This window comes from Fundulus heteroclitus, chromosome 18 (assembly GCF_011125445.2).
Source record: "Fundulus heteroclitus isolate FHET01 chromosome 18, MU-UCD_Fhet_4.1, whole genome shotgun sequence".
In the NCBI taxonomy this organism is placed as follows: Eukaryota; Metazoa; Chordata; class Actinopteri; order Cyprinodontiformes; family Fundulidae; genus Fundulus; species Fundulus heteroclitus.
The window spans coordinates 11,321,923-11,345,819 of NC_046378.1; the positions used below are offsets into that span (position 1 = coordinate 11,321,923).

Below are 23,897 nucleotides of genomic sequence, written 5' to 3' on the forward strand. Positions count from 1 at the left end.
ATTACACCAGACGAGATCACATGCTGACCCCATCTGGATGGCGCATCTTAAGCTTGCTTTAAGTAGAGGAGAATTATTGTGATCTTTCAATATCTTGTGATTTTGTTCCAAAAGATCTGTTTTTCCCCCGCCCCACTGAATATTGAGAAACTCCACTAAGTGTTTTTACCTTTCTACTGTAGCAACCACCGTCTTTAAATAGTTTCTCAGTCGCAGAGTATTTTGTCTCATTACAGGAACTGGAGACCTTAAAGTAATGATTTGTAACACACATAATGTAAGCTTGTTATATCTGATGTAGTATTACAATTTAAATAAGTCTGAGCAAAACAAACTGATCACTACATTGAATGTCACAGTTAAGTTCTTGATAATTTACTGGAGCTCGTGGGATGAAAAATCTAAATGTTGCGCTCTTAGCATTGTTGGAGAACAAAGTACAAAGTGCTGCATCAACACCACTTCCCACCTCTTTTCAATAAGGCAAAGGCGTAATTTCAAATAGGCTCACCTCAGAGATCAAAGTCATCTTTTTTTAATTAGCATCGGACATGCTCCCAAAGTGATGATGACCTATTTTCTTTACAGTTTTTAATTAGCCTTGCTGTTCCAAATTTTTGCAGGAGTAAATTATTCTTATTTTGTCACATATTGTGAGTAAATCATTTCCGTACTGGACCTTCCGATGATGTAAAGAGCTGAAAGCACATATTCCCTCTGCAGGTCTGTAAACCTCCCACGCTTCCTTGTTTCTTTTTTCAGTCGTACTATTCCATCCTCAAGTAGGTTACACATACGCATTCTTCAAAACTCAACGAAAGTTGACCTAAAAACCACACTCACCGTGCTGATCAATACACAACCAGCCCCTCATGTGCGTTTGTGTATTGAACACCGGGGTCTCCCTCGTGGTACAACTTCCCTCTGGTGTTTCAAGGCCTTAGGTCTGATGAAGTTTCCTTTCTAACACGGACATTCAGCTAGAGACAGAAATACACCAACATGCCCACAGCAAGAAAACATACACACACACACGCAAACACACACTTTTGTGAATATACTCTCTGTCGACAGACATCATTTTGCATCTACAGAATCCTCCACACATACAAGAAGTCATTATGACGAGAATCTCACTTTGAGGAGTTTTAGAAAATGCAACCTTTATTGTTCACTGATGTTTTTTTGCAGATCTCTGAGAGCTTACAGAACAGATTTATTAATGTTAGGATTAAATTGCACACAGATATGTGCCTTTTAAACGTGGTTTCTTTGCGCTAGATTTTATTTAGAGGCCATCAGAGTAAAGGAAGTGAAATATAAATGTATCACAATTCTTATTTGATAAATAATTTGAAAATCATGCATCCTCACCTTTCTTTTGCATACACAATAAAAATGTTAAGTCAAAGGGAAATTAATACTTTTTCTAGTCCCTGTACTTGTTCCTCAAATATGAAGTAAGTTGTTTGCTATTCAATGTTTTAGATTGACCAATTCATACCCTACTTTAGGACATTTGCACCTGCTTTAACCCTTATGTAGTGTTCGGGTCTGTGGGCCCCGTTTTCATTTTGATGTATATATATATATATATAAATGTATATATAAATATATATATATATATATATATATATATATATATATATATATATATATATATATATATATATATATATATACACACACACACACACACAATACAATATAACACAATTATTTATTTTCATATTCTTTGTATACCTACGTAATTACTAAGAGAAATAATCAAATACACAACTGCTAAGTACATGGGTAAAAAATTAAAGTAGGTTGGGATGAAAAGGCAATATCTCAGTTTGAAATGTGGGTTAAAATTAACTAAAGGACAATATAACCTGGAGACAAAAAAACAAACAACCAAAAAGAAAAAACTAAATTGAGGCCACTGTTGCATTCTCCTTTTATTTGGAAGTTGGATCAGACTTCTGACTGAGAAAGGTAGCTGATTTAACCTGTTAGCACAAAAGTGAACCAGCACATTTGTATTTTCCAAATAATTGACTAAATAGGGACTACGTATTTTGAAAGACCTCACTAAGTTAATAAATATATGGGTATATCTTATATACATCACATCAAAAACACAAATTACTGGGCTATATACATTAACCTAGGTAATCAAAACCTAACAACTGAACATTAAATGCACCAAAATACTACTCGATATAGCTTCTCTATACTCAGTATACCCACCAATTGTAGGACATAACTCATGAAAATGTCTGGAGGCAAAAACAAAGACAAAAAGTGAAACCGTTTTAACTTCCACAGAATTGTTTTGATCTAAATTCCCAGTGATCGCTAGCTTTTATTGAGTGATCCTATTGCTTCTCGGAGCACCTGCAGGAGAGCTTCCAATGTAAATCAGGAGGAAAATGAATGGTGGGGACTAGCGGGGTGGAGCGGAGTGACGCAGTGTACATTTGGGGTTAGGTTACAGAACATATAAATTATCCAACGTTAGTGTTAAATCAAAATTATATTCAAAGCTCCACCCCCTGCTATTGCCATTACACGTTCAAAACAAATTAAAAAAGTCGCCACAAGCATTACATGACGCGTGGTCCCACAATATAGCGGGAAAGCTATTAAATAGTTCTTAAAATGAGTCATTCTCCTTCAGAAGCACCACACGCATTGAATATTTTTGCTCCTCCTCTGAAAGCACAAACAAGATGATCTGCTCTCACACTTCTGCAGAAGCTATTGCACACTCATTTGTTTAAGACAGTCACACCGAATCGCTGCAGAGGTAATAGGCCTATGTAATAGGTGTATGTTGATGATGAGGAGGCAAATCCAAACACTGAGAATCATCCGTCTTTGTCACATTCAGCTTCTGCCCCGAGTCTTAAATAGGGATGAAAATCTTACCTCTGGTCTGGAAGATTTTAATCAAGATAGTGGTAAACAGACTGATGCCTGAATCCTTAAAATGACCTAATTAGTTAGCTGCATGAAAGTTTTAATCAACAGTAGTGATTAGACAAACACACACAGCACAAACATAAACACTGGTAATAAGAAGTTACTATGTAATCACAATAGCAAACAAGTCATCAGGCCTTTTTGTCTCAATAATAAAACTGATATTTGATTTAAAAAAAATCTATATTTTTTGTCCCTTTTTCATACATCATGCAGTTGCAGACTGAAATACTAAAGAAAATGAATGACGTGTGAGTTACTGCAAAAATGTATCAGAACCCAAATTCACTTCACACCCACAGCTTTCCTTTTCTACAAGTTACACTACACAAAGAATTTCTGATTATCTTTACAGTATTAAATTCTGTTGGAGGCAAGAAAAGGTTTGAGACTGGGGCAGAGGTTCAACGTCTCGCAGGACTTACAGCTAACTTTCAACAGCTAACTTTCAACAGCTAACTTTCAACAGCTAACTTTCAACAGCTTTGACCGCAGCTGTTGCTCTCCACTCTGACAAACTTTGAATTTCAAGAAACAACAATTTGTCAATTAAAGATTATGAGCAGGTCCGTGCTTGACTCCGCAGACTGCAAAGGGTACGGCCCACCAGCTAAAACTGCTAGGATGAAAACAGCAGGCTCCCAAAGTGTAGGAAAATTCAATATCAATTACAGCAGAATTCAAAGCTCGCCTTGACACGACAGTTAGTGTTTCCTACTTTAGCTGCGAGAGAGAGAGGTACTCGGGCTCAGCCCCTAGAGAAGCTAAGGATTAGCTACACAATCAATACGCCAGTCTCCTCTCTGCTTTTGGTCTCGTCTGTCATGTGGTTGTCAACAGAAAGCTCTGCAGACCCGACTCCCCCAGATCAATACTTTGTTTGAGGCATAGAGAGAAAAAAAATAAAACTAACAAACGACTCAGTTGTGTGTTGAGTAATAATTAGTTGTACTGCAAAGTAAAAAAAAAAAACTGCATGGTCATACGACTCAATAGCAGTGCTTGAATTACAATTTTCAGGGCTGGAAGCAAGTTAACCTTGCAACGGACAGGCCACTGCTGACTGAATCATAGTGAAACTATCTGAAGTCAATATTATCTTGTCATGACCTCTCAGAGCACAGACTGGCCTGCCCTGCTTCATTACTGCAAAAAAAAAAAAAAAAAACTGATGTCTGCCTTTCTGGAGCTGTTTCCTGAGCTTTCAGGAACACATTTCTAATGGGTTTACAGTGGTAACACCACTACAGTCATTTTCTTTATTTTTTACTTGCCTGATCCAATAAAAGCAAAGCATGGTGGACCAAATAGTGAGGCACAAGTCACTAGTCCATCACCGGGTGAGGAGAGGATGGAACAATCCCACTCACCCGCTCTGAAGGGAACGATCCACCCAAAAAAGCATGTTTTGCACAGAGGGGGAGAATAGGTGCACATACAGAATTAACACAGACTTTAGAAAAACTTACGCCAATATCTAAAATCACTGTCCCGCTGTAGAGCCTCCAACTGAACTAAACATGTTTACTTCCTGCTTTTTTTTGTTTAATTATAGTTACAGAAAATACAGGGGAAACAGAAAATTACCTCGAAGAGCAAGAGTCAAAGCATGCCCCACTTGTTTAATGTGCACTAAAACTAAACGTAAAAGATAGAACGTGCACTTTATGCTTTGCTCTTTGACTTGTGAAACAACAGCTAATTTTACTCTCTAAGGACTCTGTTCCAGTCTTTTGAAGTGGAATGGTGTTAATCACTCTGTAAAGTCAAATGCTGTTAAACCCAGTATTATAAAACACATTTTACTTAGACATGCAGATTCTCCATTGTGATTAAATCTTTGTTTTTATACTGAATCGAATATTGAGTGTGATCATGTTTATATTTGATAAATAAGGTGGGACATTGAAGGTCTTTATCTCATCACTAGGTACCTCTGTGAAATGTTCTATGTACTTCTGGCCTTAAAATAAAAAAAACGGGCGCTTGGTATTAACTGACCAGAGCATCGTTTTCCAGCTCCCTACATGGCTTGTGGCTGCCATTACACTGAATGGTCTAATGGCTTTCCAATAACTCACAAAGGCCAGATTTGTGGTGCGCATAATTGTTCTGTCAGCAGATTCTCCCACCTGAGTTATGGCTCTCTGCGGCTCCTCCAGTGTTACCCCGGGGCTCTTGTACTGCATCCCTGATTAATGCTCTGCTTACCTGAGCTGCCAGTGTAGTTTGATAGTCATGCCTTAGTAGCTTCGCAGTAGTTCCATCCTCTCCTCATTTTCAGATGATGGATTGAACAGTGATCTGAGAGTTTTAAAGCTTGGGATGTTGTCTTTATACTTCACAACTTTCTCCCTGATCTATCCTTCTTGATCTTCATAATGCTGTTTGTTCCAGACCTCTGAGGCCTTCACAAAACAACTGGATTTATAATGAGATTCCACACAACTAACTCTATGCATTAATTGGGATATTTCTGAATTGTTGCACTGTTTTTTTTTTAGTTTTTTTTTTTTTTTAGTGGTATCAGACCAAAGGGGGCGGTCAAAATGCATTCTGCACTTCTGAGATTCTTACTTGTAAATAATATTTTGAACGTAAGGTTTCATTTTCATTCCTCTTTGCAGTTAGGCGCCACTCTTAGTTGGTGTATCACATAAAACAAGAACAAAAATATGTTAACGTTTTTGCTTCTAAAGTGCCAAAATGTAAAGATGTTCAGGGTGTAGATTTATAAGTCACTGTATAGCCTTATTGCTTTGCATCTGTTTCTGAAGGACTGTTTCAATTAGCGCTGTGCAGTTTTCACAGAGATTTAAGCCATGGGACTGGTTTCAGCTCCATGTTAGAGGTTCAGCCTCTTTGACCTTCTTCATGATTGCTCAGACGCTTGAGATATGTTAGGAATAGATTAATAAATGAATCACTCAACCATTTACCCCTCTCCCCAGATGAGTCCAAGGCGGACGTCCCAGAGGATTTTGACATTGACATGGACGCCCCCGAGACCGAAAAGGCAGCGGTCACCATCCAGTCCCAGTTCAGGAAGTTCCAGAAGAAGAAGCGCGTTGAGAAGTCCTAGTGAGCGTCATGTTGATCCGTTGCCGTGTGGGAGCGACGGCACTTTGACGCCGGTGTGACATTTGCATGTAAACAAATTCATACCTGTTGAAACTGAAGGGGTTGTGAGAGGGTTGGGGCGGGAAAGGGAATGCAATAGCCTGTTAATCTTAAGACTATGTCTGTGAATTCTCATTACCCTGTCAATATGATTGCTATTATTTATAATTTCGAGCGCTGCATTACTAGATACGAGAGGAAAGTTAAAGATTTCGGTTTCTGTCCTGCCATATATGTTCCATATACCATAACTTCTCTATGTTTTTGTACTTATCCTCATAGTTTCAACTGTGCTAGCTCTTCCTGTTCTGTACCTAGGACTGTTTCCTGAGCCGATGCTAAAGCTTGCTTTTAGGAAACCTAGCCAGGAACTTTTCATTCAACCCTGAAGCATTTTTCTTACCTGCATGGTTCTGTCAAAGCTCTGTGTCAGTGTACATTGAATAAATAAAAACTGTGTGGAAACCACGTGCGTGCATAAAACACTGCAATCTGTCACCTCAAACCGCATGTGCTGCTTCACTATTCTGCACGCACTGCACTCTTATGATAAAACTAAAAATAGAAAGTTGTTGATCCACTGCTTTTATAGCCAGGCTTTGTGACAAACTAATTCCCAATGAGCATCCCTCAACTTTTGGCACCCAACAGCAACACAGACTCAGTAAATCTTTGGAATTGATTCAGGATTGGAAAGTCACTTCTTTACCACTTTTACTCATTTGAAAATCTGGCTCTATTTAAAGTTAAATAAAAGTAGGCATAGGATCAAAAAAGAAGTCCAAAAGAGTGTAAATGAGGCTTATAATTTGATTATTGTCTCTGCTCTGATAAAATAACTGGACGCCCAGGAGTTCAGGTCAGTATACATTTCGGAAAAATACAAAATATAATGGCTGCATGATTTTCATTCTAAAGTACAACAAATTTTAGTAAAAAATGTGCAGAACAATGTAATCCGGTGTCATTTCCTTTTCATATTTCAAATAATATATAAAAACGTGTACAAAAAGAAAAGAAAAATTTTCAAATCTTTTTTTTTTTTAACCAAATTCAAGCAGCTAATTCTTTGAGCATCTTATACTCAGGACTTTTTTTTTCTATAAGCACTTCAAAACTAACAAATAAGAGCATATAGAAAAAGAAAACATCTGAATTTTTAAGGAGTTTAGATAAGGATATGCATTTTCATCAGATTTTTATTCGCATTGCCTGATGTTGACAACATTCACGTCTACCATATATGGGCAGTGGCTTCATAAGGTCAATCGTATGCTTTCCCAGAAAAAAATTAAATGTGCTGGCCCATTCTTCACTTCATCATTTGAATTCAAATCAAACCAAATACAAATTTCTCCTATCTCATATTTTGTATTTTAAAAATCTAAGTGGATTCCATCTTACTACAGCTGGTATTATAACAAAGAATAAAGATTTGATTGGTTTCTCATTTTAATTAAATTATAAAAGCAGAGTTTAGCTTTCTAAATGGTAAATGGGCTGTACTTGTATAGCGCTTTATCAAGTCCAGAGGACTTTGCACTACATTCAGTCATTCACCCATTCACACTGACAGTGGTGAGCTACATTTTGCCCTGGGCTGACAGAAGTAAGGCTGGCATCCATTGGCGCCACCAGGCCCTCTGCCAACAGGCAAACTGGGTGTAACTGGTTACAGGACAAACTCCCAGTAAAAGCAGTATGACCAACTAGAAGCACAGCTGATGACGATATAATAAAGGATGAGTACCAAATAAGGACCTGGTGTACCGTGGAGCTTGTGTCCATCTCCAGCAGTCATTGGATAAGAGGTGGGAGATACTCTAGACAAGGGGTATCAAACTGGAAACTCCAGTCCTCAGGGACCAGTGTTCTGCAACCTTTATGTGTCCCTGGTCCAACACGCTTGTGTCAAATTATCAGGTCATTGGCAGGACTCTGGAGAACTTGGCTGCTTTCAAAATGTTGTAATTATAGCCCCTAACTCCTTTTCCTAGCTCCTGTTCCTTGACCTTTCATGGGGTCAACTCTGTCATGGGGAGAAAAGCAGCGTCTGACTCTTGTGCTGATTTCGGACCGCCTGTAACTCATACTTCATTAAGCAATGGAAACACACATTGATGATGCGATTCAAATCCAGGCCTACAGCCTTTTGAAAAAGAACCACAAAACATACAAGTTAGACAAATGTAGCAAACAGCTGAAACGCTCCATTACACAAACCAAAACATATGAACATATGTGTAAACTACTGTATGTACTATTTGTGGCCCTACCGAGCCAACAAAACACAGAGAACGGCCATGTGCGCATATGTATATACCCCCTTTGCCATGACGGCCCTAAAAAGTTCTGGTGCAACCAATTTCCTTCAAAAGTCACATAATCAGTGAAATGAAGTCCACCTGTCTTTAATCTAAGTATCACATGATCTGTCAGTATAATTATACCTTTTGTGAAAGGCTTCGGAGGCTGCAGCACCACTAAGCAAGAACCATCAAACCATGAAGACCAAGGAGCTCTCCAAACAAGTCAGAGACAGAGTTGTTGAGAAGTACAAGTCAGGCTGGGATTATAAAAAAATGTCCAGCTCTTTCCCTGGAGTTTCCCCGGAGCACCATGAGAGCCATCATCTTCAAATGAAAAGCACATGGTTGCATAAAAAGCCTGCTAAGAGAGCAGGCAAGGAGGGCATTAATCAGAGAGGCAGCACAGAGAACAAAGGTAACCTGGAAGGAGCTGCAGAGCTCCACAGCAGAGACTTGAGGATCTTGTCCATAGGACCACAATAAGCCGTACACCCCCATAGAGCTGGGCTTCATGGAAGAGCGGCCAGAAAAAAGACATTACTCATTGTTAAAATGAGAGGTCATGTTCTGAGTTTGCCAATTGACATGTGGCTGACTCCCAAAATGTATAGAGGAAGAAGCTCTGGTAAGATGAGACTAAAATGTAAGTTTTTGGCCACCAACAAAAACACTATGTCTGCCCCCACCATGAACACATCGCATCACACCATGAACACCGTCACTACAGTGAAACATGGTGGGGGCAGCATCATGCTGTGGGGATGCTTTTTTTTTCCTTTTTAGCAGCAGGGACTGGGAATTTGGTCAAAAAGCTGGATGATGCCAAATCTGGGTGAACAGTTATGCACACTGAAGTTTTCTATTGTTTTGTTCTATTTGTTGTTCCCATTAAAAAAACAACTTTCATGTTCAGTTTGAGAAGGAGTGGGAAGAAGCAACAGCTTATTAAATCCTACCCTCAACTGACTCCTCCATTGTATGCATTGTGCATTTTAGTCTAATATGAACAATGTTTGGAGTATTTAATCTTATTCAAATATTAGGGAGGAATGCACTATACCCTGCGTGTATATCTGTCACCTTTGTCCTTAAATAAGGGCCACCTGTACGTTTCAGAGGATCAACCTCAGTAACTGAACTCCACACTGCTAAAACCTGAACGTCCCGCATTCATTTAATGATTCAGTTTCACAGCATCAGCATGATGCATCTCATGACTGTTGGGTCTGTTGGGTTTTTTTATTGCTTTACTGCAGCTGTTTAATTATTTTGCCCTGTCGAAACATAATTTCCACCAAAAAACAAAGATTGATCCAGTTTCGGATGCTGGACGGTGGATGGTTGGGATATAACTGTATTTACCTGCTAACAGATCCAACTCAAAGCCGGCTGTGCCATGCAGTTTTGCTCCTTTAAATGTGTCAAGGTCTTTGAATTTTCATGCAAGGTCTCTTTTGAAGAGACCGTCTCATAGGAGTTCGTTTGTTTACTTGGTTGCTTTGTTTTCTCCCCCTACTTAATATTAAAGGCATCCTGCCAAGCCTGAATGTCCGCAGAGGAAAGCACGGCTCCCAGAGGCATGGCGGGCCTCTCTTTCTGTTACTATGTCAGTGTCCTCTGCTAGAATTTGAATCATTACATTAACATGTGAAGCTTTTGTTCTGGTCTTCTAGCATCCCATTTAGCTCCTTTCTTCTCAGGCTTGATGAGAGACGACAGTCCATTGTGTCTTCATTTCTTTGTGCTAACGGAGTGTCTTTGTGTCTTTCTCACACGGCAGTCGCTTTGCAGTGTTATCTGATTCTAAAATCACATTTTTTGAGTTTGCTTCATGAAGTCAACGATGGCACCGTTGTTTGTGCTTTCTGAGATCACATATTTAGCAGTGGTGTGTTGTGAAGGCCATTGTGGTGATAATGGCATGGTGATGCATGCGCTGCAAGTGTATTTCCACATGCACTGAGAACAGGACTGTGAAAGTCACCGCGTGCCGTCTGTGCTGCCTATGGAGATGAATTTCTCTCCCCCCGCACACGGTGGAGTAAACGTTTAATATCCGGGGGTAGTGGCTGAAAAAGTAATCTAGATGTATTTTAGTTATACTCTGTCAGCTGATCTGTGTCTGAATCTACTGTGCATTAGTGAGGAAAAATGAACCAATTCTTTTGTGATATGTTACAGTTTTATTTGCTTTTGTCCTGACAGCTAAAGAAATCAGTTTCACACTGCATGGACACAGTTAATTATTCATTCTTGTTCTTAGGAAAACCGACATCACAATGGGGTAACACATACATTTTTCGCAACTATATTTTCCCGAGAGAATGTATCTAACTCAAATTGCTTCTTTTCTCTAGAATATATAGAACATATACGTTATATAAGAGTTTTTACAGTATTGCAGCTCAGTGGACATTATTCTTGTATGTTTGGTGATACTGTTTGGAGACATACCATTACACTCCGAGATAGATTACTCTTCTAGGTTCGATTCATTAAAATTGCATTAGTCATTAGTAGCCTGTCACTCTAATAGCAGCATGGATTTGTTCCAAATAACGGATGTGAGCCTGTGTGCACTGTGAGGGATTTCATTGTCAAAAATAACAGCCTGCTGTGTGCCCGAGTGAATGATGCTAGCACTGGAATCAGTATGATTGGACTCTTGACCTCTTTATCAGTGCACAATGTCAGGATCTCCCCTCCACATTTTCTTTTAAAAATCATTTCCTTTTGAAAGAATGCTTTTCCTGTGGCATGTCTCAAGGAATGAGCAGATAGGAATATCAGTATCGAGCGATGATGTAAAACTGCAGTACCCACTGTGCAGATCAATACATTTGCCTTGATTAAAACTTCAGGTTTGCATCTCAAGTTATTAAAAAAAGGAAACAAAATATCGGTGTAGCACAGATCAGATAAAATTCCGTTTAAAGCAACAAGCAGCAACATTGATAGGTTTTCAGCTGAATGCATTTTAAGCAGACGACAAAGAAACGCGTTTTCCTCTTTATTGTTTGGGAAATTCGCATCAGATTTTTTGGTGAGTTTTAAAATAAAAAGATGTTTGATGAAGTCTAATTTTATCAATCTAGTTAACACTGAAGCAAATGTAGTGAAAAACTCAGATAAAATATATGAAGTAAATTCCTTTGAGTTACAATAAACCAAAGCCAGCAGCAAAAGTTGCATACAAATACTAACTAATGATTAGGTCGTATCTCAGCTCTGAGTAAAGCAAAGCCAGTTTTTCAACCAGAAATTACTTTGCATTTTCTCCATATAAAAGGTTTTTGTGATAAGGTGCAAGGTGATAAAGGAAAATGTTTGCTGTAGGTTTCATATTCAATACAAAATTGCTAGCAGAAATCTTTTTGGCTGACAGGGCCTTGCATAAAACATTCATGACGTCTTTATCATGTCACAACTAATAATTTAAATTTCTCAAATTTGGACTATAACTCCACAATAAAGATCACAGCTATGAGGTGAAAGTAAAATAACCCTTAAAAAAATCCCACTACAATAACTAATTCATAATCTTGAAAAGGAAGTTTATGATGCAATTTATGACGTGGTGCACACATGATGAGGACTGACTGGCTGCGAGAGGCATGTACGTATATGTAGGTGGTGTCCTAGGTGAATTCACTTGATGATAATGACAGTCACAGGTGTAGCATAATGTGATGAGTGGAGCAGAGGGTGAGGAGGAAACAGCCACGCAGTCCAAAAAACAAAAACAAAAGCAGATTGCATGACACTTGCAAAACGATTAGTAACTCCTCTCATAATACATCCTGATCAAACTGGTTTTATAAAAAGAAGGCAGTCATCCACAAATGCACTCAGATTACATATTTTAATAGATTATTCCTATAGTAAAAACATCAAACCCAATATATTTTCTTTAGATGCAGAAAAAGCTTTTGATAGAGTTACCTGGAAATTCTTGTTTGTAACAAAATTTGATTTTGGATTTGTTTTTATAAATTGGTAAAAAAAAATGTGTAAGGACAAATAACCAAATGTTTTCCAGCTTTTTGTCATCAGTGGGGCACCTGGCAAGGATGTCCACATTCACCCTCACTGTTTGCTATTTTTATTGAAGCACTGGCAGCAGCAATCAGACAAATTAAAGATATTAAAGGCATTAAATGTACGAAATTTAGCATAAAATGAGTCTTTATGCAGATGACATTTTCATTCACACACCTAAACTTGCCCTGCCTTGCCTCTGTCTAAGGTAATTGGATTGATAGAATATTTCTCAATTGTTTCAGATCAGTCTATAAATTGGTTAAAATCTACAAGTCCTCAAATTAACTATTCTTTCCAGAACTCCCTAAATATACAACTACAGTCAGGGAGTATTACATATTTGGGTATCAATGTGTCACTCAAATTGCCGGATTTAACCAAACTGAAAAACATCCCGGTTTTAAGATGATGTTGGCAGATGAAAATCTCTACCAATTTCACTTATGGCAAGGGTTGCTTCAACAAAAATGGTCTTACCTAGAATTAATTACTTATTCTCATTTATCCCAAATAAACCATAATTTGACTGGTTTAAATCTCTGCACTCCTCCATCTTTGGAAAGATAAACCCCCTCGTATCAGCTTAAAAACTCCACATAAGACTAAAGACAATGGAGGACTAGATCTGTCTAACTTTCACCTTTACTTTTTGCAAATAGGCTAAAATACATCTCAAAATGGTTAAACATGATCCCTTAGTACTGGCTTGATATAGAACAGACAGTATGTAACAATATTAAGATTTCTGACTTGCCATTTAATAGCGCATAAACATGCATACATGCTTTAAAAATATCACCATCAGCTCTTCTCTGACAGCATGGTGGGAGTTTCTTAAGATGACAGGATCATCACTTGTCCCATGCAGCTGTACACCCACCTGGAATAACCCTGGCATCCTGAAAAAAACTAATATGATAAACCTTTCAGACTGGAGGAGTAAAGGTACTGAATACCTGAAATATATATTTGAAGAGTTTATGTCATTTAATAGATTGAATATACAATATGGTATTGACAAAAATACCATATACCGATCAATTTTCTGACCCGCTTAATCCCTCATGGGGTTGCAGTGGTTGTTGGTGCCTATCTCCAATGTTCTCTGGGCAAGAGGCAGGGTACATCCTGGACAGGTTGCCAGTCTGCAGAGCAACACAGAGACAGACAGGACAAACAACCATTCTTGCACGCACTCACACCTATTTAGAGAAGCCAATTAACCTAACAGGCATGCTTTTTGGACTGTGGGAGGAAGCCGGAGTACCTGTAGAGAACCCACGCATGCACATGGAGAATGCATGCAAACTCCATGCAGAAAGACTGGATTTGAACCCAGTCTTTCCCAGAACCTTCTTGCTACAAGGCAATAGCGCTAATATTAATTACCTAACAAAATGATCCCTAAACTGTTGACATGCTAAATGCTTGCGTTAAAAGCACCACTTGACTTATAGGTAGCTTCCTACTCAGCACAGAGTTTTGGACAGGACGCTGTAATTTAAAATATTGTATGTTTGTTTCTATTTTTAACAAATTATTGTGAGAGCTACTTGACATTCATCTACAAAATGTTTGTGGTCATGCTTCTTTTTCCCTCTATGGCCTTTCACATCACACAATTACGATTTTAAAGAAAACAAGACAGATGAATTGGTCTAATTCGAAAAATTGTAAAATTGTCTTTAAATTATCTGCCTCTCTGTCTTCCTGTCTGTCTGCTGCAGCTGTCTGTATTCCCCCTTCATTAAACCCGACAAACGTCAATACACCACAGGACAAGCCTTTGAAATCGCACATCCTCTTTGTTTAAAAAGGCAAGCATTTTCACCTTTTCACACCATGGGGGTCTGTCTGTGTCTGTGCTCGCTAATATGACAAAAAATCGTCCTGATGCGTGAGATTACCAAACTGATGTGAGATGAATTCATTTGGATTATCTTCCTAATTTACTAATTAATTTTAGCTTTGGCTTGAATAATAAAGGGATTATGTCAGACGTTAGGTTAGGAGTATGTCATAAGCACAGTGTAAGGCTTTGATTAGGTCCCCCTTAAATGAACACACAATGGATGAGCTATAACTGCTGAAGCAGCACACTGTCACCCAGCAGTGTCAAGTCCCAGATGAGGAAGAACAGAACAGAAAAAATACAGATCTCTGGTTTTCTCATGTTTGATCTAAATTCACTGATCTCTGTCAGAATTATAATACTCTTTAATACTCTGTCAGCATTAAAGCCAAAGTTTGAACCAGTGTTTTAGAGTAAGAAGACTGCTGGTAAATTTCATCCCTCTTCTTGTCTCCAATTTCTGCCATCTCAGTGTCTCTCACCAAGGAAGGGGGAGCCTAATTTCTCATCTTAAAATCTGAACAAAGTCCTAGAAACCTACCCTCCAGCAGCACTGCTGCTCCACTGACCTTGTGATAGTGAATCCACCTCAGAAACGAGGTGCTATTTATACCATATTCCCCTCCTTCTCCAACAGGACTGCAGCTTTTGCAGCAGCCAATCTGAACCCAGTGGAGTGTTTATCTTCAATGTGTTTGATATACTATAATGTCTGGTGCCATATATCCCCTAAGAAAAAGAAGGAGAAAAAAAGAATATTGAACCATAAACTTTGTTATAGTTTTGTTTGTTAAAAAATGCTTTTATCAGGTGATAAAATACAAAACAAGCAGAATGTGCCAGTCAGGCTCAATACCAGCCTTATCTAGTGGTAACCTGCTTGTGTATGACAGGTTGTGTGAATTGTTTTAATATCTAACCATGCAAGTTCCAAAAAAAAAAAAAAACAATTTCTGTTCTACACCCTTGTGAACATGGCAAATGAGTTGCCACAGTGACGGTTAAATTACGTACACACATCCTGAATTATGGGTTTTCAATGATTTATTTCAAATAATTTTATTATTTCTGAAATCACCTTTTATTTCAGAACAAAGATTGGTTGCACAAGTTCACACTGGTTTAAGATTATATAAACACACTCCAAAAACAGCCTTGTTGAAATTAGCATATTTTTGTGATCATGTAAAATTAACACAGTGACGAGCATTTTTAAACACTTTTCAGCATATATGGCATTTATTCTCTACAGTTAAACTGAGACTAAATTTGTGATCAGAGAGGGACTACAAAAAATACAACCAAAAAATTTATGTTGTTGCACAAATATGCATACGCTTAAACAGATACTTTGACAAAGCCGCCTCTGGTTTAGTTTTAGCATTCTGTCGTCTTGAGTTCACACCTGATCAACGTAAAATTTACCTCAACGGTCAAAGAATGGTAAGTTTCTTATGCAAATACAATACTGCGTCACTAAGAAAACACTATGCTTATGGTGAAACGTAGTGTAAGCAGCTTTGTGTTCTGGATATATATATTTTTTTTAAAGATGGGACTGAGTCATTTGTCAAGTTGAATGAGATTATGAACAGTTCCAAACCAGTCAGATTTGACCAAAATGCTTCAGGTCTTTGATCAAAAGCTGAAGATGAAGATAAATTAAATTTGTCAGGATTAAAGTAAGTCAAAGCTTACATCCAAATGACAATGATTTAAGCAGAGATCATTTTAAATTTTGAAACCTAGGCCATATAAACTCAATATCAAGACAATTCAAAGTGCTGTACACGAACAGAATATAAGAACATAAAACATTACAGAAGAAAGCACATTGCAGTGGAATAGTAGCAGCAGGTTAAGATATAACCTGCTAGTTGGACAACAATCTTCAACATCAACTTTCAAAAGCAACTCTAAAGAAATTAGTTTTTAATCTTGATTTTAAGGAACTCAGGGTTTCAGCACTTTTACAGTCTTCAGAGAGTTTGCTCCAGGTCTTGGGTATGCAGAGTAGATTTGAGCTATAATACCTGATTGATCTGGAGGGTTGATACACTGATAACAAGTCTATGATGTATTTTGGTGCTAAGCCATTCAGTGATTTATAGACTAACAGAAGTATTTTAAAGTCTATTCTCTGAGAAACAGGGAGCCAGTGTAAGGACTTTAGAACTGGGGTGATGTATTCTACTTTCTTAGTCTTAGTGAGGATGCGGGCAGCAGCGTTCTGGATCAGCTGCAGCTGTCTGATCCACTTTTTTAGCAGACCTGTAAAAATACAGTTGCAGTAATCAATTTAACTAAAGATAAATGCATGGATTAGTTTTTCCAGATCCTGTTGAGAAATTAGTCCTTTAATCCTGGAAATGTTCTTCAGGTGATAGAAGGCTGAGTTTGTAATCGTCTTTGGATGCTTCTGTAGGTTTAGGTCTGATTTCAGATCTGTTCAGGGATTAGTAGCGGAAGGTACTGAAGCTGTGCACTGACTTTTCTATTGGTGCAAAAATGATTACTTCAGTTTTGTTTTTATTCAATTGAAGAAGATTTTGGCACATCCATGCATTGATTTCTTCTAGGCATTTACTCAGCCCTTGAATGGATTCATAGTCACCTGGTGACATGGTGATGTAAAGCTGTGTGTCATCTGCATAGTTATGGTAGCTGATGTTGTTTTTTATGATCTGAGCTAGAGGGAGCATGTAGATATTGAAGAGGAGGGGACCCAGGATGGACCCTTGAGGAACCTCACATGTGATTTTTGTCATCTCTCATGTAACGTTACCGACTGACACAAAAATGTCTCTGTCCTTTAAGTAGGATGTAAACCAATTGAGAGCTGTACCAGAAAGGCCGACCCAGTTTTCCAGATGCTCTAACAGGATGGAGTGATCGGCCGTATCTAATGCTGCACTGAGGTCCAATAGTACCAGCACTGTTGTTCTTCCACAGTCTGTATTTATATGGATGTCATCAAACACCTTGATAAGGCCAGTCTCTGTGCTGTGGTGAGCACGGAAACCTGACTGGAAAACGTCAAAGTGGCTGGTCATTGTTAAGAAGGTATTTCATTGTTGAAACACATCTTATACAGTAATCTTACTGATGCTGCCAGTTGAATGGAGTATTGTATTAACCCAGCCTGCTGTGAAATGCATACTTTGAGCTTGACAGTGCTGTAGGGAAAATAGTTTTTTTTTGTTTTTTTTTAGAAATATACTCCCATACTCTTCATGGCTCACTGTGGACAAGGATGTTAATATTTCTTGATCAGTAGAAATATTTGATACAAAAAGAGCTGAAGAATCAGTGAGGGAAGGACAAATATTGGATCTGACTAAAGATAAACATGATGAGCACATTGTTAAGAAAACAAAGTATAACAGTTCCTGGGAGGCCACAGAGAGAGCTGGAGGTGTGACTGATTAGGGAAGTGTTGTGTCAACTCAGGGGGAAAGTCCTTCCGCTCCATGCCCTGCAAATTACAGCTTTGCTTCCTGGCTGCTCTTCAGGCACCTCATTATGAAATACAGTTGGGACACCATCAGTCTCATCCTTGTAATCCTGTGGTATTCTCCACAGATAGTTCTGTGGAATAAAATAAAAATCTGTAGGGCTTCTTCTACATATTTCTAATTATATCGTTTTCTTATCCAATAAGATTGGCTTCCTGGTTACTGCAGTTACCAAAAAATGAGGGTGTATTGTAAACAAATTTCATTAAATAAAAAAAGCAAAAGTCCTAGTATTACAAAATACTTTTAAATGAAATGCCTATAGGCTATAAAATCAAGGAACATAGCTATTGATCTAAGAAAATATGAAGACTATTGAGAGAGAGAGAGAGAGAGAGAGAAAGAGAGAGAGAGAGAGAGAGAGAGAGAGAGAGAGAGAGAGAGAGAGAGATCCTGTGGGACTTGCAGATACAAACAGACAAAATGGTAATGGCCAACCAACCGAACATCGTGATTACTGATAAGCAGCAGAGGACAGCCGCTGTGATCAATGTGGCCATCCCGAGTGATGGAAACCTGCATTCAGAATAAGATACCTTCTCATGTTTTGAGAATAAATCAGCTCTGCCATTGGGCCATTTAAATTAGTCATGAAGACCATAGGGTTAAAAAAAATCAAACCAGCTAAATGATTTTTTTTTATCATTATTTTAACATCATAATATAAAAGACAAAAAAGTCTCCCAAGTCCTAATGAAGAAACAAAGAACAAGAATCCATTGAACTACTTACCGACTACTTACTTTTTGTCTCCCTCCATTACCATTGGGTGCACACAATTCTTTATGCAAGTTATCTGATGACATTATTTTGAAGATAACCAAAAGCTTCTGTCTTTACTTAGAAGTTGGCAAGACTCACATGGTCCTTGGGAACTCATTGCCCTGCTGGTTCAAAGGTGTCTGCGCTCCATCACACCTGATTCAAATGATCTGAAGTTCTCTTTAACCTGTCGGCAAGTTCAGCAGAAGAGAGTTGATGACCCGTAAATTAAAAACAGGTATGTTGCTGCTGGCAAATATCTAAAACATTTAGGGGGGAGTACATCCAACGGAGCAGCAAACAATGTAACAGATAAAATAGTTAAAACGCAGGAGTAAATTTGGCTACGTTCACACTGCAGCCTGAAGTGACCCAATTCCGATTTTTTTTGCCCATATGCGACCTGGATCTGATCTTTTCATGACAGTCTGAATGACACAGATCGGATTTTTTCAAATGCGACCCAGGTCGCTTGGATATGTGGTCCTGAATCCGATACGTATCTGATCTTTTCAAATGTGACCTGTGTCTGTACGGCCGGGTCGCATTCATCCGACCTACACGTCATTGATACTTGACAAACATCACTAACGGTGGACCTGGCTAAGCCAAAGAAGTTGACTATTGTGCGGTTACAAGCACCTGTTGCAAGTCAATACAGCCCCACAGCAACGCGTTTACTCACTGCTATGACCCGTCGAAGATGTGTGTTTTTACGTGAGAGCGCTAAAGAGATTCGTTCAGACGCACATAAAGGTTGCCTTTTGTCATTCGAAAATTATGAATGAAGTCCGTATCAGTAAAGCAGCTGACGTTGCTAAAGTTTGGTTCTCTTCCTTTTCGATCTTCTTAAAAAGATTGCGTCAGTAATGTGCTGGCTCCGGTTGGAGAATAACGTAAAGAACGCAAGATACGCTGCACTGCAGCCGTACGTTCCGTGTTTACTTCCACAAACAATGAGCATGCTTGCTATGTATGACGTCATCGCGTCCTCTACTGCGCATGCGGGACACTTATGGGTATGAATGCAGTTCACACAGGAGATCACATACAAGTCGCATATATTTGGAAATGTGAACAGGCACGCAAAAAAATCTGATTTCACAAAAAAATCGGAATTGAGCATCAAAGCCTGCAGTGTGGACATAGTCTTAGTGTCTGAAACATCCTTCTAACATGTTGACGTGCTTTCCAAACGTGTGGAATTTCCTCCAAGTATGTAACGATGGTAGATGAAATTCAGCTGAACACAGAGCTACTACGTTTAAAAAGGGTTTATTGGAAATGTTCAATGCAGAGACAGACCAGGAGTTGTTGACAGATCCAGGCTTGAGATGCAGGTGGAGCACACAACAACTGAAAACCCAACGGCAGCAGAGCACAATGAGGCGATGCGAGGATCTGGCAGTGAGTGGGCGAGTGAGGCAGGTATGTGAAGGCTGGGGAACAGGTGAGCAGAGTAGGAACTGATTAGTGGCAGCAGGTGGAGCTGGCCTGGACTCATGACTGAGCTGCTTGGACAGTGGCAGGTGAAAGAAATTTGAAGAAACTCTACTGGCACTGTTTTAATCGCACGCAAAGTTGTGACATTATATTCCACAATCACTACCTTCAACAGAAATAAATTCAAATGGCCTTTCTTGAAACCAATCAGACAGCTTAGAAGCACATTCTATGTTTATAATAAAAGAAACAAAAATCAGGGGCATTTAAAGAGGAACTTTTAGGTCCGAAGGCCTCTCCTCCATTCGCCTCAGCTTCCCGTTCTTTTAGCTCAGCGCAGTGGGAGGTGCGATAATAGTTTGCAGTCAGAAGGCAAGTCACAAATTAACACTTCAGTCCCCTCTCTTTCTAATGTATAAGGGCAAGTGGGCAACAGTAATGTATTTTCAGTGTCCAGGTGGGCAATCCATCTTCATTAGAGCACCACACACCAGCGAGGGGAGTCCAGAGATTCAGAAAGAAACTGCAATTATTTCCACCCACGGTAAGTTGTATTTCTCCTGCCACCATTTCCATGGACCAGTTCGCAAAAAAAAAAAAAAAAAAAGTGCATACAGTGTTATTGTTGAATAAAGCAGCTGCCTGCCAGTTTCTAAGGTTGCAGCAAATTCTTGTTGCATTGCCTGCACACCCTGCCCATAGCTGGATGAAATATACTGCCTATAATTGTTGCTTTGTGTCATGAACCAAACCGGGGGAAACACAAATATGCCCTCATTTGCATTCATTTCCCTGAAGAAGGAGATAGTTTGTGTTTAATACTGTGTGGCTGCAGTCTCTGCTGTCTCATTCAAATATCTGGGCACCACGGGGATCACCGTGTCGATGTAAACCTGATCGAGGTCCCAGTGTAAGCTCTGGCATGAATAATTCACCCCGGTCAGTGCAGTGTGCCACTGCAAGTGGCAGGCTCATGATAGGATAGACTGCTGGGCTGCTCCTGATGTTTCTATCCAGGATGTCACATATAATTTTCTTGCTGAACCATCTTTTTCCACATCTTCAAAGTCAGAACCCCCATCTGGCTTATTTCAGTGACTATACAGTGCCATCTGTTGATCAAAACTAAAATGTTGGGCACGTTTGTCAAAGCCACTCTTTATGGCCAAGGATCCCAACTCAAATGTGCTTTTGGATATATTTACAACATGAAATCGTTTTTTTTTTTTTCTGTCAGTATTGAAATAACCTGCTTAGATTTTCTTAAGTCATCACTGCAGCAGTTCTTTGACTGAAGAACGGGGCTGAGCATAATTTATGATGTGTTAATTTGTTTGGGATATATTCAACTTAATTATAGTTATTACATAAACTGAAAAAAATCCAAAACAGCAAATCATTTTTAAAATTGTAGTCTCTGATCCAGAGTCTTTGATCTGGAGATCAAAGACTCTGCTTACCCAAGAAGCTGCTTAGTCAAGCACTTAATCTTGATGCCATTAAATTGTCCTCAGGTAATAAAGTAAAAAAAAAAAACTTTGATGTTATTTTTGACCAGGACTCGTCATTTAAATCCCACACTAAACACTTTTTCGAGATTTTATTTCTTGTACCTCTGGAATATTGCCTCACTTAGAAATACCCTGTCCAGGAGTGGGGCTGAAAAATTAGTCCATGCATTTGTTAAAAAATGAGGCTGGACAGTTGTAATTTTTTCCTATCAAGAAGTTTAAGAGCATTTCGCTCTCAGACTGCAGGTCTGCTGGTGGTTCCTAGAGTCTCTAAAAGTAGAATGGGAGGCAGATCCTTTAGCTATCAGGCTCCTCTCCTGTGGAACCAACTCCCAGTTTTGGTCCGTGAGGCAGACACCCTATCTACTTTTAAGACTAAGGTTAAAACTTTCCTTTTTGACAAAGCTTATAAGTTAGAGTGGCTTAGGTTATGCTGCTATAAGCTTAGGCTGCTGGAGGACATAATGATTATTTTCCCTCATCTACATTCTCCCACGACTCTCCAACGTTGCATCCTTACTGTCATGAAAGCAGAAATGGCTCTACTGTTAACCATTTTAACATCAATGCTTAGAGTTACAACCTCTCCACTAAGCAACCTTTTTGCACCATGTTTTCTGATGGGCTAGCTCTTCATTTGCCATTCATCGAGTTATTCTTGATTCTGTGTAACTATTTGGTACCATTAACTATCAAAGCAACTCTGACACGCTCTGGTCCCGTGTTTGCTGTGTCACATGCTTGTTTTCTCTCCACAACACATTTTGATCTTCTGTCAAAATGCAAACAGTTCTAGAAATCCCTACAAAAGTCTGTTTTCTGACCATAGCTGTCAGGGGGCTCATCTAATTGTTGCCCCACTTCACCTTTTTTCTACCACAACTTTTTACCCCATAAACTTATAATTATTATGCTTGGACACAGCATGCACTGGGTCAATGTACAATATGGAGTTAACCAAACAAGCATAATCTTATCTGTACAATTAATCAATGTTTGTTGCAGAAACCAAATCTTTGGGCGGACAAACAAACTGTATGATTGCAAAGGTTTTCCTAGACCAGTTCCTTCAGCAGTTTCAGGGTCTAACACCAGGTCTCCGCCTAGTTGGTCATGCCAGAATACATCTTGAAGGGGAGGCATCCATGAGACGTTCTAATCAGATGCTCAAACCGCATCGGGTGACTATTTTCAATGCAGTGAAGCGGTGCCTCTATTCTGATGTACCCACGACAGATACCATGACTCAATAGGCTAGCCCGTGCTGAAATTGAAATTACCACTGGGGAAACTCATAGTTCACTAATGTTGCCTTCCATTTGCCTTGGAATTTGAAAATAGGAGCTGGGAATGGGGTAAACCAGAGCAAAAAGGGTTTGTTAACACGTTCAGAGAAGTCAGGATTCCAATATGGCGACGGCCGGGAAAGCTGTTGTTTGGTTCGTAGTACCTCTCATAAACGTCCTTTAAGGCTGTAGCTTCCACATGCAAACACCCGTTTTAATTTGTTCGATTCAGAGTTGCAGCCGCAACATGTAACATTGATTTCAGATGCATTCTTACAATTGTGTCTTGTAAAATAAACATCACAGCTTACTGTTGTTCATGTGAGGAGCTGCCATATTGGATCCGACCATGAGCCTTGAAAAATGTCTCCGACTTCCCACTACAGCGGCCCTTAAAGTGGATTTTTCCGATAGGAAGCCGGGATTACTAAGTTCCAAATACAACCCAAGATCCCTTAAGTTAAATATCATAGATGGCAGCAGCACATCCAGAATGTAGTGAAAATGACTAAATTAAAGTAGTAAATGTTTATTAGCACTTCTAATGGTTGTGGCAAACCAAATAAAGAAAAATTGGTTGTCCCCCCCAAATTAATTAAATCAGGTGTTCCAATCACCTCCATGGTCACCGATGAATCAAACCCAGCCCTTTGTGAAAAAATGGATTGCTCTGAAGGAATTCCTGTGTGATACCATGACAAGGTGCAGAAAAATGTATACTGTGGCTCTGTTTTTCAGGACTAAGGCTTGGCCCCTTGGTCCCAGTGAAATAAATTATTTCTGCTGTGGCATACCAAGACATTTTAGAAAATATCTCAACTCTGTAGGAACAGTTTAGGGATGACTGCGCAGCAGAGCTTAAAGCGAGGTCCATGAAGACATAATTAGGTGAGGAAGAAGTTGACTGGCCTAATCAGAGTCCTAACCTCAACCTAACAGAATACCTTCTGGATGAATTAAAGTGAAAACTTTGAGCCAAGCCTTTTCATCCAGCATCAGTGATTGACCTCACAAATCTTTCCTCGAAGAATGGTCAAATATTCCCGTATAAAAAAAAAAAATGTGGAATGTGTAAATCAGACTCAGAG

General features: G+C 39.1%; 1 protein-coding gene across 1 annotated transcript in view; it reads left to right on the forward strand.

Annotated features, from left to right (window-relative positions):
- The window catches only part of pcp4b (Purkinje cell protein 4b), a 48,103-nt gene extending 41,545 nt beyond the window's left edge, over positions 1-6,558 (forward strand). The window contains exon 3 of the mRNA XM_012874791.3: positions 5,922-6,558. Within this exon, the coding sequence (XP_012730245.1) occupies positions 5,922-6,052 (131 nt within the window). The 3' untranslated portion in view covers positions 6,053-6,558. The remainder of the gene's footprint in view (positions 1-5,921) is intronic.
- Positions 6,559-23,897: the final 17,339 nt, after the last annotated feature.